Source organism: Polyodon spathula, chromosome 29, assembly GCF_017654505.1.
Source record: "Polyodon spathula isolate WHYD16114869_AA chromosome 29, ASM1765450v1, whole genome shotgun sequence".
NCBI classification, from domain to species: domain Eukaryota; kingdom Metazoa; phylum Chordata; class Actinopteri; order Acipenseriformes; family Polyodontidae; genus Polyodon; species Polyodon spathula.
The window spans coordinates 6,108,375-6,123,470 of record NC_054562.1 but is presented as its reverse complement, the minus strand read 5'-3'; the positions used below and the strand labels follow the sequence as shown (position 1 = coordinate 6,123,470).

The 15,096-nt window shown below is 41.8% G+C and overlaps 2 protein-coding genes across 2 annotated transcripts; one reads left to right on the top strand and one right to left on the bottom strand.

The window, feature by feature from the left end:
* Nucleotides 1-305: 305 nt before the first annotated feature.
* Nucleotides 306-6,252, bottom strand: LOC121302373 (transmembrane protein 127). Its single transcript, XM_041232303.1, has 3 exons — nucleotides 5,403-6,252; nucleotides 4,457-4,621; nucleotides 306-2,814 (listed from the first exon to the last, which is right to left on the bottom strand). The coding sequence occupies exons 1-3, from the start codon at nucleotides 5,644-5,646 to the stop codon at nucleotides 2,504-2,506; spliced, it is 720 nt and encodes a 239-aa protein (XP_041088237.1). The 5' UTR covers nucleotides 5,647-6,252; the 3' UTR covers nucleotides 306-2,503.
* Nucleotides 6,253-6,564: 312 nt separating this feature from the next.
* Nucleotides 6,565-15,015, top strand: LOC121302253 (probable cytosolic iron-sulfur protein assembly protein CIAO1). Its single transcript, XM_041232095.1, has 7 exons — nucleotides 6,565-6,923; nucleotides 8,299-8,447; nucleotides 10,255-10,366; nucleotides 10,660-10,748; nucleotides 11,419-11,620; nucleotides 12,492-12,579; nucleotides 13,770-15,015. Exons 1-7 carry the CDS (start codon nucleotides 6,785-6,787, stop codon nucleotides 14,002-14,004), a joined length of 1,014 nt encoding a protein of 337 aa, XP_041088029.1. The 5' UTR covers nucleotides 6,565-6,784; the 3' UTR covers nucleotides 14,005-15,015.
* Nucleotides 15,016-15,096: the final 81 nt, after the last annotated feature.

Sequence of the window (15,096 nt, the reverse complement as noted above, 5' to 3'; positions counted from 1 at the left end):
AATCTCCAATATTTCATAGTGATTTCTTGGTAAAGCCAGCACATTCTACCACCGTGTGCTCTTGATCGCTGATTTTAATGTCATTTTATATTTCATTTAGGAATTGGCCCTCGACTTTGTCAGTGGTCAGTACACTTTGTGGACCCCAGTGCTGAAAGATTTGAAACACTGAGCAATAAAATGGAAGCAGAGTTGACTATTGGTCCACCAACATTAAAACGCAAAAATTATTGCAGGTATTGCATTGATTACAGTAGAGTTCATTAATATGTTTATTCCATACACAGTAAGCACACACATTGCAGTGTTCTGTATGCTACAGTTACTTTATTTGTCGGAACAGTTCAACACTACCCAGAGGGGTTGAAAAGCGGTTATTAAAAGAGTATTCTGTTTGGGCCACTTCAGTGTGGTGCGAATAAGCAGAGGGTGTCATTAACAGGAGTGATATTAAGTGAGATTACAGAAAGTGGGTTTGACTGTACTGGGCTATATCATACAAAAAAAAAAAAAAAATCTAAAAGAGAGAATATTTATTCCTGCAATTTATTACTTTTTATTCTTCACCAGTGAAAACAAAAAACGTAAGAAAAAACAAAGTGACATTTAGTCTGTACAGATATGACTATGCCCAAGAATCAAGTTATATCTCACAATTTACACTTGCATTAACACCAACAATCATAATAATAAAGAACATACAAATCAGATCACATTCTTTAAATTAAAAAGCGATGATTACAGATTTCGCTAGCTGAAAGCATGCATGGGAAATACAGTACTATAAAACAGAGAGCTTGTGCTGTGGAAAGTGATGAGGGTACAACAAAGGGATTTTGAACAGCAGTAGCAAACTGATAATAAACAAATCCATGTATTTGTTCGGACAATTTAAAGTACAGCTAGTGCTCTGCGGATAGATTGCCCAAAAAAAAGCTGGTGAAGTCTTAACCCAAAGTTAACAGCTCAGTCCCTTAGTCTGCAGTAATGCCTACTGAATGCCCCACAAGCACACAGAGCCTCTACTGCAACACCATGTTTCACCTTATGAAAAAAACAATTTACATGGCAACTCAGCCTGACTGATGATATGTCCTGCTAAGTGTTAACATCCCATGGTAGAGCTCAAAAGAAGCAGCCTCACCTCATTAAGGTGTTGGGAATGTGGACAGAGCTTGGACTAATTTGCTGTGCACTAGGCAGCAATCTGTACAGGAAGTACAAAGGTGGCCCTTCGCTGTCCATCCCAAGGACTGCAGACTTTAAGCAGCATTTTGGGACAGAGGGACGAGGTTATGAGGGTATTTATGAATGCTCACCAAGTATCATTAAATTATATGTATCCTTTATAGATAATATTTATATTGTTACAATGTATAGTTATAGTAGACTTTAGGACTACTGGCTGGTTTCACAAAACAATTTTGTAATATTGGGCCTTTTCTCAGATTTGTTCCCCCTTTACTGCTGCCCAGATGCAGAGAGACTAGAGAATGAATACTGTTTGGAAATCAGAACAGAAAGTTCAATCCCACCAGGGAATCTACAGTAGCAATGCTGAGCAATGAAATCCCAGGCCCTGTTCACTAGTTCCCAGTGCAATTTGTGCTCTTAGAGCAGAGTGGCACTGGTGAATCACAGTCTTGAGTGTTTAGTGCACCCACATTGAAGGGTGTCACCTAGAGGTGTCATGGCAACAGAAAGGGGATTGAAAAACTGCACAGCACTGCAACAGTGTATGGGTGCCACTTGTTTAAACCTGGGAAATTCTACAAGTGAATCTGGTATAAAAAAAAAAAAAAAAAAAAAAAACACATTAGCTCTATGAAAACATGTTCTTAAGTATTTAAAGGGGATAAGTATTTTGCTACAGTAATTGCTGTAGTACATTAACTCATTTTCAATAGTAAACTTCAGCAATCAAAATAGCATTCTACAACATGTGGAAACGAAGATCTCAAACCAGTTTCACTCTCCAATTGAGATATTTTTCATAATACTGACATATACTTGTCAACGTAACCAAAGGCAAGATCGTTACGTACTTTTGGGGAGAGTCATTTTGGCAAATTTCCTAGATACATAATAGCAATAAAAAAGTAGTTCAATAATTATTTTATAGATTTATTTCAGTAGCTCAAAAGACCTGGGGACCAATGTTCATGTTCTGAATTGCTTGCCTCTGCAGTGAACAAGGAAATGCAGTACTGACAGGCAGATTTAGATAATCTTGTGGAAACAAGCCATCTACCAAGCTAATAAAAATGCTTCTTTTAGGCCTCAATTGGAGCAAAAATGGGATGCAATGCATGTCATTCCCAACAGGGGTTTAGTTTAGTGTGAATCCAGCATCAGGGGAGACCAAAGCTGAGAACCACTAAAATAAATGGTTTTACTGATACATCACTATCAATAGGCCAGGATATGCAGTTGGATGTCCGTCGGTCATGTGGCGACTGTCCTTGTGTTGTGAGTGCGCAGTGTCCTCGGCATGCCGGTGCAGTTAGGGGGTGTAGGCGGGGGGCGGCTGGAACTGGTTGGCTAGGTCGTAGTCCCCGGGGTAGGTCTCGCTGCTCTCCTCCATCTCAGAAAGCAGTTCCAGAGCCTGCTCCTCCTCCTCGGTGGGGTAGTGCCGCAGCAGGTTGGCAGCCGTGGCCAGGATGGAGGCTCCGCCAGCCCCCGCGACCAGGTAGAAGCTAACGGCGAAGGTGACGTAGATGAGAGAGCCGTGGTACATCCTATGCTGCTGCTGGAGGGACAGGATCAACTCGGAGGCCCAGTAACAGAACCCAATCACTGTGGCACACTGCAGAACTATCACAGGAGACAAAACAGCAGTATTAGATCAGTGAGATATACAGATATACACACAGTATTGTTAAGCAGGAAAAATTGCATTTTTCCAGTTTATTTCCTGCACTGGAGGTAGCGTAGCTGTGGGAATGCAACTAGTAATCATCTCGTCTACTGCCTGCTTATGTTTACTAGTGTTTGTGCAAGGAATGGACAAAAAATGGTACAGGCAATTGTGCATGACATCCCAGCTTTTATTCTGCAATAAGAACTGCCACTCCCTGCTGAAAGTCAGTCTCAGCCAAAAGCCTCTTCTCTGAAAGAAAATAGATCATTTGGCACTGGTGTGATGAGAATATGGGCACTAATGCAATTTTTCACCCTCAGCTCTACTAAATGAATTGGACACAGTTATTGAGTCATGTGTCCTTCCATACCAATGGACTATATTTCATGCGATCCTTCGGGGAGATAATATATATATATATATAGATATATATATATATTATATATATTTTTTTTTTTATAATAATTTCCGTAAAGTAATTGTGTCTCATTATTGCTGGGTACAGTTTGTGTATGCAAATAGTTAACCCTAAAAGTGATATTTTTAACACCAGCAGCACTGCTGTGTTGTTGCTTGTTTGTTAGTTATTGGGTCTGAATGATTTGCTAGCTAAACCCAGCATAAGTTAATACTAATTTTATACCATTGTAACGCTAAAAACGAACAGAACATATACATTCTGCAATAAAGCTTCGGTCTAAATTACACCAAGAGCTTTTTCTGTGCAACAAATGCGGGTGAGGAAGACTCGGTTTTTAGTGAAGTGACTTGCAGTACTTTCTGTACATGAGAATTTCCTGTATCGGTGTCTGTTAATGACACAGTATTCCCTGGCTAAGAGAACACCACTCAGGAAGCAAGCGAAGTGCTCTCTAAACTGAGCTGACCACCTTACACAGTATGCCAAGGCCAATCATGATATGAATCAATATACAAATGCACTTGCTACTTATGGCATGCACATGTATCAACATATGAAATTAACAGAATAAGAGAAAGGAAATAGGCGAGCAAATGTTAAACTATAACAATAAACAAACTGACAAATTAAATTAACAAAGCAGCGGCTCTAACAGTAATTATGAATTTGAGAATTCATTTTAACAATAGTTATTAGCACAGCACCTCTACACATGTTAAATGCAGCAGCAGTTCTAGATTACTCACAGTCAGTTCTGAAATGACTGACTAAAGCATTTGATTTTGAGTTTGACGATGAGTTATCAGATTGCAAAACAGTGCTGTATCAGTTTTTAATCGGTCAGTAAAAAATCGCTACCCGTGCCAAAAAGGTGTTATTGTAATCAAAGTTTGTATAATGATCATGTACAATGAGTAAATTCTGTTTCACCACAAGGTTGTTCCCTAAGCCAACATGTTTCTTAGGAAACTACTGTAGAATATTTAGCTTTTGTGGCCCCACAATTGCAGAGCATTAATTAAAATGTACATTAAAATAAAGACATAAGTTTTGCCAATGCTTTATTTTACTGATATGCTTCAAGTAAATCAAAATGCCACAGCATGCCAGGTATCAGGAGTGGTGTAGTCTGTGTGCCATTGTGGAATTACCCCTGTGGAAGCAGGACTGCCTACCTGTCAGGATGTGGGCAAAGGCATACCGGCGGGTGATTTTGAGGGCCGGGTGTTTTGGCCCAAAGACGTCCAACAGAAAGGCACAGAGACTGCACAGGATGCCCAGGAAACAGAAGGCAGCAATCACACGAAGCAGGAGGATCATTTGAGGATTCATACAGTAATCTGCAGACACACAAAACAGGGTTCTCTTTTGGAAAGTGATTTTTTTTTTTCATTTTGTGGTGAATTCTGATGTTTGTGGCCGAGGTGCCCTCTATTAAATCAACAACAGAGGACAGTTCTGCCAGCATTTCTCAGACCTGACCTGATGAGACTTGTAAAACTGACCAGTCAACATCTATTCAATCAGTGACCTCTCTATTGTATTGTGAGCGTCCTCATAGCACTCTGAACAGATCCCGTGCTTCTTTAACACTAGACATGTCTTTAACTCTTCTCCAAACTTTCTGTAGACCCTTGTATGTATTTTTTTGGTGTGTAACCAGATACCTTCTTTTTTTTTTTTTTTTTTAAGCCTATGAATGCAGACTGTTTGTTCCATACCCCAAACCAGTTTAAGGTTGCGATGTGTAATACTCATCACTAAACTATTTTTCAAATGGCATATCCAAAGCTAGTGGTTTCTAGTTTTAGCGTTAAACCCAACTGTTTAAAAAAATTAAAAAATGAATAAAACCTGCCAGTTTATGTGGTGTAGCTATTACAAATCAAGGTCACTTTCTTAACGTTGAGGATAACTTTTAATACCAAACTAAGTAATTCCGTTCTTTAATAAAACAGTGGTATTTAATATAACAATGTGATACAATAGTAATCTGACTTTCCACATCCCACGTATTATTAAGTTTTCATTTAGCAGACGCTTTTATTCAATGTGACTTGGGACCTCGGTTTTACTTCTCATCCGAAGCACGGGGCGCATTTTCAAACTGCATTATTGTACCTTCAAGCAGTTTGGTGTCCACGTATCCCAGGACATCAGCTACCCCCAACTCCTGTCGAGGACATGTTCCCCCGTGAACACGCAGCCAAGCAGGCTCTGCCAGCGCCGTACACAGCGCAGTGATGGAGAGGGCACCGGGCAGCGCCGACGCCAGGCTCCTCTCCGGCTGCTTTGGGAGTGCGCTTCCACCCGGCCCCCTCCTTCGCCGGCTTCCTTGCAGTCCAGATCCCGGTGGCGCATACATGTTAGCCTACTCGTCAAATACACAGTACCTACAAATACGCTGCACCGAATTAGCGAGAACAGATGCTTTGTTTAATGTCGGTGAGATTCTTCTAATCTAATTACATATAACCCCTTTTTAATAAATACATAAAAACAAGTAGAATGCAGAGGTAACCTCCAGCCCAATCTCTTAGCTAATGCAGACACAATATTGTATTCAAATATCTCATTATAAATAACAACCTTGTTAGAATATTATTAAAGCAATTAGTTACACGGTATAATACTTATTCGGATTGCTTCTTCGCTAAATGTCTTAATTCAAGCTCATATTAAACTACTATGACGGAGTAAATATATTTTACACGTAAGAAATATTATATTATATAAATAAGAACAATGCAGTGCATAAAAACGGTGATCGGCCTGCCGCACACAAGCCAAAGTTTTAGAGATATTCACCGGCAATTCAGTAAATCCATATAAAACAATACAAATACGGTTCGTTTCTGTATTCCCTTAAATCGCTTTATGATCGGATAAAATGTACAGGAAGAAATGTTCGACCATTCTTTACAATGTACCAAAAACAAACACAAACACCAGCCCCTACTTCTGCCCGTATTTCCTGTATCCGGGAAGAGATACATGCGTCACCATGTCACGAGGGGTGGTGTTCAAGTGACAAAGCGATGCAGTCTGGGAGTTGTAGTTCAGATGTTAAAAACGTACGCGGGTTACCATAAATCACCCGTTCGGTATAGAATTTGTTCAGATTCAAGCTAAACGAATTGTCAGTAAACAAATCTGGGTGGGTGCTTAATTGAACCATGTTACGATTTTAACACAACCCTTATGAAAATATAACCCTGGCATAAACTACATTTCCCATGATGCAGATGGTGTGATGCTGTTATCTGTACCTTGCATGCGAGGAAGAGGAGATGACTGCATGGTTTCTGCCTTCAAGAAAGCAGCAGAAAACGTGTATTTTATTTTGTTAGTCGTCAAAGGGTAGTGTTTACAAAGTTTGTATCAGAGCTTAGAGAGGCAGATTTGGTGCATCAGTTGTTCTGTGGCTGCTAAGCAGGTTTATTGACATTTTTTACTTTTAATATCCCTGGTGTCAAGTTTTTTTTCATTCGTGCCAGTTGGATATGAAGGATTCGCTGAAGCTGGTGTCGAAGTTCACTGCGCATCCAGACTCCCGGTGCTGGTTCGTGGCTTGGAACCCGAATGGTACTTTGCTGGCTTCTTCTGGAGGGGACCGGTCCATTCGCATATGGGGGCGAGAGGGTAAGAATATTCTACACAGTATATACATTCAGTAGGCAGACCGCTAGAACATTGTTACTGTCCAACTGCAACCTGGTATTTGCATTTTACAGAAAACCAAACTGCTACAGTAACATTTTCTTGCAGGTTAATGTTACTGTAGCAGTTTGGTTTTCTTGCAAGAAAAGCAGGTGGAGTTTGTACATGATGTTTTGCTGTCTCTGTTTTCATATATCTGGGGTTCAGTTGTCATGAAACTTGGTACAGTATTAACATTATTTAGCATCAGTTATTGATCCTGTCAGATTGTGCAGATATATGTGAGTGTCCATTCCTCCACCCGTATCGCATTCATACTTTTGCATATATGTGAAGACTCAAATTGTGATGAAACATTCCATTGCTAATTGTTATTATATGTTATTATGTAATTCTACGTCATGCTCATCACCTTTTTCGTCATGCTGATGACTCTAATGTGGAATTTTAATCTGAGGCGGGTGATGTCTGTTCCTACTGGTTCAATCTATCATTCCTTGAACTGCTATTTGACTCTAGAAAAATAATTATATGGCATTGAAACATACTGTAGTTATGCATTTTTGGGCTACATTTACTATGCTTTTGTGTTGTGTTTCTTTTTAGGTTTAGCTGTAGAATCTTGATCGTGCATACTTGGGGATATATAAATGTTACTCTAGTCTTTATTTAACTCCTGTTATTATTATTATTATTATTATTTTTTTTTTTTTTTGAAAGGGGACAATTAAGAAATCCAATTATCAGACTATCAAGTTGTTTCTCGGTTTTGTAAGATTAACATGGATTTTTCTCTTTTTCAAAACAGTAGGAGTAAATTGGATGCTTTGAAAATATACCCAACAGTTTCTAATTGTATTTGTTAACGGGTACAAACTGCACTGGGGGAAAAAAGTGTACTATTTCTTAAGCAACAAAACAGGTATAATGAATGCAGCGATCTAATACTGTTACCAACGAGAAGAAAGCCATGCTGCCTTAACACTTACACGATTGAGATCAAAATCTTCTTCTACACAACACATCTCCAGATAGTCCATTCCATGCATAAACACAAACGAAGCATTCACCGGAAATGAATCTGTAAAAAAAAAAAAACAACAAACATTTGGGACTGTGAACAGTTTGCACTGCAGCATCACAGGGTTGAGAATAAGACTCCCATTGCATAGCAGTTTGATCCATCTCAGGTTCAACTGTGTGTTAACAAGCCGCACCTGAGCTTTTGTGGCTAATAGAGCTCGTAGTAAAACCTGGAATGGGTGAAACGGCAGTGCAACTCTTCATTCTCTTTGATGTATAGACTAGATGTTAATTTGTGTGTTTGTGTAAATGTATGTGCGTCTGCACTGCGCAGGTGACTCGTGGGTGTGTAAGTTGGTCCTGGAGGAGGGTCACCAGCGGACAGTGCGGAAGGTGGCTTGGTCTCCCTGCGGGAACTACCTCGCCTCAGCCAGCTTCGACGCCACCACCTGCATCTGGAGGAAGAAGCAGGACGAGTTTGAGGTGATGCTCAGTGCAACTGCAGACTGAGGAGAGCAGGGGTGGTTGTAAGACTCCGATTGCACAGCAGCTAGATCCATTCTGGGTTTTACTACGAGCTTAACAAGAAAACTAAGCTTGTTACTTATGCAGCGTGACTAATCAAGATCATTGTAAAACCTGGAATGGATACAACTGCTATGCAATAGGAGTCTTATTTACATCCTGGGGACTCTCAGACTCTGCTGTGAGAAATGAGTTAGTATTCAAATATGCACAGATGAAAACACTGGATGCAGTCATGCTCACTAAGGGATTAGTGCACTTTTCACTGTATCCTCTGCCAGGGTTCCTCAAAGCTTTTTGCCACTGGCACATCCCTAAGAAGGCTGAGTGCATTAGGATTATGCTTTCATGACATTTAACTACTTACTGCCCCCTACTGGGGGTGTAGTCTCCTGCGAAGGGGTACAGTGCAGGAGGTGGTACGTACGGTGGTGGTACGTTTTTCCACATATCTATAGCAGCTCTTCTCAGTCTGGTCCTCCTCCCTTCAGGTGGTCCGTGTAAAAGGTTACATAATCACTGAAAGGACGCAGCAGCATATTTTATAGATCCCACTGAAAACCCAGCTACAGATGCAGGGCTTTTAAAGTCCAAGACGGGGCGTGCGTCGTGTTGCATTCACATATGACTGTGTGCAACACAACGCACAAGCCCCGGAGTGTTATCCCACTTACAAAACGGATAAAATAATAATAATAATAATAATAATAATAATAATAATAATAATAATAATAATAATAATAATAAAAAAAAAAATATATATCCTTCCGCTTTCGAGAAAAAATAGTCCCTCAAAGAAAGTTCTATTTTTTGTTGTAAACATTAAACTGGAGGTTTTCTACGTTTCCATTTATTGTAATTAATTCAAATGAATGAAGCCTCCGTGCTGGTCTCAATCGCTCCAAAAACAGAGCTGACTTAAACTGCAATGTTAGCCTTGTTAGTGACCAAGCATTTAAAAATGCCAGTCATGTATTTTTGAATAGGAGGCAAAGACAAAGTTCACCATCCATGCATTACTGCCGCTGACCTGGAGAAGCTAATACAAAAACACATGGTGCTACTGACGGTCATGTAAAGTAAAAGGGCTTGTGGCTGGGTGGAGATGGAGACCCTGCACACTAATAACTGCAGGATTTTTAGTTGATTTGGCCGAGATGGGTTAACAGCCTCGTCTCCAGAAACAAGTGCATGTGGTCAGGCTGCACTGCTTAATGGATTGCCACATGTATAAAAGCACATGGATGGGTTTGATGGCTCCTTCAGTTAGAACGCCTGGTGGAAGGATAGCAGCCTGTGTCCTTGTGCAGGGCTTTCTTCAAGAGAACCTGCTGAAAGGGTGACTTGTTTTGGATTTTGATTCTGTTTTGTGAGTTATCTGTAAAAGTGCACAGCCTTGTGCTGGAACTTAATTCTGTTCCTGTGGTTTGTTTTTACCTACCTGACCTGTTGCAGCATTGCAAGAGATCAGAGATGGAGAGCACCACTGTGACTGATTACAGTTCACTTACAGTAAACAACTAGCGAAAAACACAATCTGCCCGGAGCCCGAAATAGAGAAAACCGTTTGCAATTAGTTCAAAGCCAGGTAATAGTAAACAAAATGTAACTGTACATTAAGAGGGGCAGTGAAATGTATTACTTCTAAAACCTATGCTCTGCATCACCCTTCCAAGAGCGAAAGCAGCCCTGTTTCTCCCTGTGTGACAGTGTGTGACCACTGTGGAGCAGCCCTGTTTAAAGGCAGTTTCTCCCTGTGTGACAGTGCGTGACCACTCTGGAAGGGCATGAAAACGAAGTGAAATGCGTGGCCTGGGCCCCCTCCGGGAACCTGCTGGCCACCTGCAGCCGAGACAAAAGCGTCTGGGTATGGGAAGGTGAGTTTTCAGTGTTGGGTCTCAAGTTAAAACCCTAACCCCCTTTACCATCACCTTCTTCCCTTCCCATCAGAGAAGTGGACAATGTGCTAAACTCACATTTTAATGTGTTTAGACACATTTTAATAAAGTAACAAAATATTTACATAAATCTTACTTGTTAAATATTTAGTAAACTGCACATTGACACTAATGTGGCTGATGTAAGTGCAAATCCAAAGATTTAGGTCCTATCCTGAAGCGAGTGTTGATGTGTGTGTGTGTGTGTGTGTGTGTGTGTGTGTGTGTTTCAGTGGACGAGGAAGATGAGTACGAGTGTGTCAGTGTGGTGAACTCGCACAGGCAGGACGTCAAGCATGTTGTCTGGCACCCAAACCAGGAGGTAAGTGCTTACATGTTCTATATCGGCCAAAACTACTAAACACTCAGTAATGCTGAATGTAGAGGTACTAAAAGAAACAAGGGGGGCATTGCATGACAAATCACCCCAAAACTGCTGCATTGTAAACCCAGCCGTCTCCAATTTACAACAGACCTGGTTCTTAGGGTTGATTCAGGCAAACAAGCTCATATTTAAATTTTTACACTGATCAGGTCAAGGGGTCAAAAATAAAAACTTTAAGGGTGTAACTTCCTTTTTGTTTTCTTTCAAATGTATTTCTTGAACTTTTTTAATTTGCCATTCGATTTCCAGTAAATTGACAGCTCCCACAAGTCTGTAGCACACGCCGCTTTTGAGTAAAGGGTTGCTTAACGTTAAGTGGGGGGTACCATCAACCACATTTTGATCTCTTTATAACTTTTGCATGTGTGCTAAGTAAGGGGGGCGGCATATAAAAAGTTAGCTGGCTTAGATCATTAGAGTGAGTTTGAACTACAACACACCAATGACTGCTTTCACAGACTGTGATTAGCACAACTCTCAGACTCACTAATGTTACTCTGGGTGTATTAGTCAGTGATCAGGAAGCAAAAAGCAGCAACATCTTCTCACCTGTAGGGTTGTCTTTGAAACGCCTGTATAAGTGTTTATGATACCCCCCGCCCCCCAGATCCTGGCCTCAGCCAGCTATGACAATTCAGTGAAGCTGTACAAGGAGGACGATGATGACTGGGTGTGCAGGGACACCCTGGAGGGTCACGAGTCGACGGTGTGGAGTGTGGACTTCGACAAGACTGGCCAGAGATTGGCCTCCTGCAGCGACGACAAGACTGTGAAGATCTGGAGGGAATACGAGCCTGGGAATGAGCAAGGTGAGCCAGCCTGAGCAGAGAGAGTCAACCTGAGCAGGGGAAAGACAGTCTGAGCAGGGAGAGCCTGGGAATGAGCAAGGTGAGCCAGCCTGAGCAGAGAGAGTCAACCTGAGCAGGGGAAAGACAGTCTGAGCAGGGAGAGTGTTTGGCTGAGTCTAGATCAAATCTTTCAACACTGCACACCTGCAGAACACCAATCAACTGCACATCACTAAACCAATCTAATAAACATACATGCATATTTAATATAGGCCAGTGTTTCTGTGTAATTACTTAGGGTTTAATTTGATCAGCCTATACCCTGAGTATTTTACACAGTGAAAAATTACCATGGATAGCAACAACCACCAGTCCTTGGTCAGTAGATTTCTTTTAAAACAGTAACAGATAAAAAACTATTCATTACAACATTGAACGATGAGTTGTATTTGTATGTAATTGTGTGATGCTGTCTTTCTGCACCATTTACCTTTCAAATGATCACCAATGATATGCACTGATATTGCTAAACACATTTCAACAGAAAGTAACTTGATAGACCCAAGAACAAATACACTGAGAATTAATAACCAGAGCTTGCTGATGCTCCACTGTTTTCTGTACTCTATTGTGTGCTGATATAAGAGGATCCTTTTTCTCAACCAGAAGTAAAATATTATGACCTGTGACAAAAATTACATCTCTGGTGGCTAATTTACTTTTCCATGAAGACGTGAATATTTCAAGCTATATAAAAATGTCATCGTTTTTTTTATCAGAAGCATACATTGCCCTCACCCCCTTCCTCCAGCACAAGTCAGTGATTCTGATGGCCCTTATATTAATGCACACCGGTGAGGCTTTCTAACCTGTCTGTTCCCATGTCGTTTAGGTGTGGCGTGTAACGGCACGGCCCCAACCTGGAAGTGTATCTGCACCCTGTCCGGCTTCCACTCCCGCAGCATCTACGACATCTCCTGGTGAGCAAGCATTGTGCAAGACATCACCCCAGTGCTGAGAGGGGATTATTCAAGCATTGTGCAACACATCACCCCAGTGCTGAGAGGGGATTATTCAAGCATTGTGCAACACATCACCCCAGTGCTGAGAGGGGATTATTCAAGCATTGTGCAACACATCACCCCAGTGCTGAGAGGGGATTATTCAAGCATTGTGCAACACATCACCCCAGTGCTGAGAGGGGATTATTCAAGCATTGTGCAACACATCACCCCAGTGCTGAGAGGGGATTATTCAAGCATTGTGCAACACATCACCCCAGTGCTGAGAGGGGATTATTCAAGCATTGTGCAACACATCACCCCAGTGCTGAGAGGGGATTATTCAAGCATTGTGCAACACATCACCCCAGTGCTGAGAGGGGATTATTCAAGCATTGTGCAACACATCACCCCAGTGCTGAGAGGGGATTATTCAAGCATTGTGCAACACATCACCCCAGTGCTGAGAGGGGATTATTCAAGCATTGTGCAACACATCACCCCAGTGCTGAGAGGGGATTATTCAAGCATTGTGCAACACATCACCCCAGTGCTGAGGGGGGATTATTTCAGTAACCCTGTACATGAGTCTGTAGGTATTTCAGCACAGTGCCCCTCGCATCGTTCAGTAATCCTGTATGTGAGTCTGTAGGTACTGCCTCATCAAAACTTCCTTGGATTTTTACTGTACACTTTTGACTATATACCCAAGCATTCTGTAATGGGCAGTCACAGGTGCGTTGTGGTGAATAAAATGATTGTACAGACAGTAATGTTCCCAAAAACGTCAGTGTTTTTAATAAACAAAACCAAAAAGAACCACCCCTCTACCGGCAATGGTATCGGGGAGAACACTGCTGGTTTACAGACCAAAATAAAGAAACAATAATAATCCAACAGTCCATGCACGAAAGTGTGCTCTCTAATCCGCAGGGTGGTGCTGGTGTCATGTAAAGAGGGTAGTGCTCTGGTGATGCAGGCTGGCTCCGTGGCTGCAGCTACTGGCTCTGTACTCCTCCTTTGCAATACACAACAGACAACACATAACAAACAAACAAACAAAACTACAGGCTCCGAGTCAGGCTGCCGTACCGACGCATCGACTGCATCCCCTTTGTACCCGTTTGCTTTTGCTGAAGCGTGACGTCTCTGCTTTGTTTTGCTGGCAGGTGTCACCTGTCCGGTGCCTTGGCGACAGCCTGTGGGGACGACGCCATCCGGGTTTTTGAGGAGGACACGACCTCTGACCCCCACCAGCCCACCTTCTCCCTGGCCGCCCACGTCCCCAAAGCCCACGATCAGGATGTGAACTGCGTGTCCTGGAACCCCAAAGAGGTGGGGTTGCTGGCCTCCTGCAGCGATGATGGAGACATTGGCATCTGGAGCTACCAACCTCAGCACTGAGGAGGCAGCAGCCAGGAGAGAGCATTGGGGGATGTGGCATGTTTATGAGAGTAACATCAGGAGAGTGCGGCTGCATGGAAATATACCATGATTAGGGCTTGTATTTTTGATAGCTTGACTTATTTCCTGATTCATTGCAAAAGAACGTCACTTGTTTCTTGTTCTTCTTCATATCCTGAACTTGTTTTGCTTATTTTTTATTTCAAACAGACGTGACGATTTACATTAATTGCATTTCATTCTTGCGCTTGCTTAGTTTATTATCGTGCTTTTGGTATTTTCACTCGTTTAACAAGTTGTCCAGACAGATTTTCTTTTCAACATAAAATACCCAGTACAGAGTGTACACTGACAGCAAGTCCATCATTTAAATCTCCTTGATTTTGTAGCAAAGAAAAATATAAGGACAAAATGCATGATAGCCAATCAGAAGCAGATGAAATGAGCAGCCACACCTGCATGCAGGTTTCACTTCCACAAAGAACATTTCTGTTTAACTATATTTTCATTGTTTGACAGCATGAGCCAGATTGCAGCAGGGTTGAAGAAACATTTACTCTGATCAACATTTCTGCTGACCGTTCAAACCAGAGTAGCTTGGATGGAAGCGTCCATAACAAGTTGCTTCCGGGGGCATTGATATGCACATTGTGTACATGCGTCTTGTCACCCAGGTCAATCCTGCTTTGTCAAAAGCAGTGTGAAATCGGGTAACTGACCCACATGACACCGGGTAGGTTTGACCCCGGTAGAGCATGCCAGTGTGAAAAGGGCTTAGGCAAACATCAGTCATAAGAGGAGTGGTAGCGATACACACAAGCAAGATTAGTGTGAAAGCATGAAATGTTCGCCCCTAATGAATCTGTGAAGTGTTTCTTCTAACAGGCAAGTGCCTTATACACCTGCAGATAATCTTGGCTAAACAGTTTAAGTACTGCGGCCCCCGTTATCACTGTAAACGCTCACTAATGGTGCATTTATTACAAGTACTTAGAGCAGTGTTTTCCAAATGCAACCACAAGGGTCACTGTGTACAGCCCCAGCAACAATGGACCTGACGCATTTCTTACATACTCTTCCAAACATGAGGAG

Bases quoted from the DNA above. Each gene is read 5' to 3' on its own strand.
- LOC121302373 (XM_041232303.1), bottom strand. From the start codon at position 5,646: ATGTATGCGCCACCGGGATCTGGACTGCAAGGAAGCCGGCGAAGGAGG. The intron at 4,622-5,402 runs GTACAATAATGC...GTGTGTCTGCAG, and splicing joins GGACACCAAACTGCTTGAAG to ATTACTGTATGAATCCTCAA. The intron at 2,815-4,456 runs GTAGGCAGTCCT...CTCCTGTGATAG, and splicing joins CTTTGCCCACATCCTGACAG to TTCTGCAGTGTGCCACAGTG.
- LOC121302253 (XM_041232095.1), top strand. From the start codon at position 6,785: ATGAAGGATTCGCTGAAGCTGGTGTCGAAGTTCACTGCGCATCCAGAC. The intron at 8,448-10,254 runs GTGATGCTCAGT...CCTGTGTGACAG, and splicing joins AGAAGCAGGACGAGTTTGAG to TGCGTGACCACTCTGGAAGG. The intron at 10,749-11,418 runs GTAAGTGCTTAC...CCCGCCCCCCAG, and splicing joins TCTGGCACCCAAACCAGGAG to ATCCTGGCCTCAGCCAGCTA.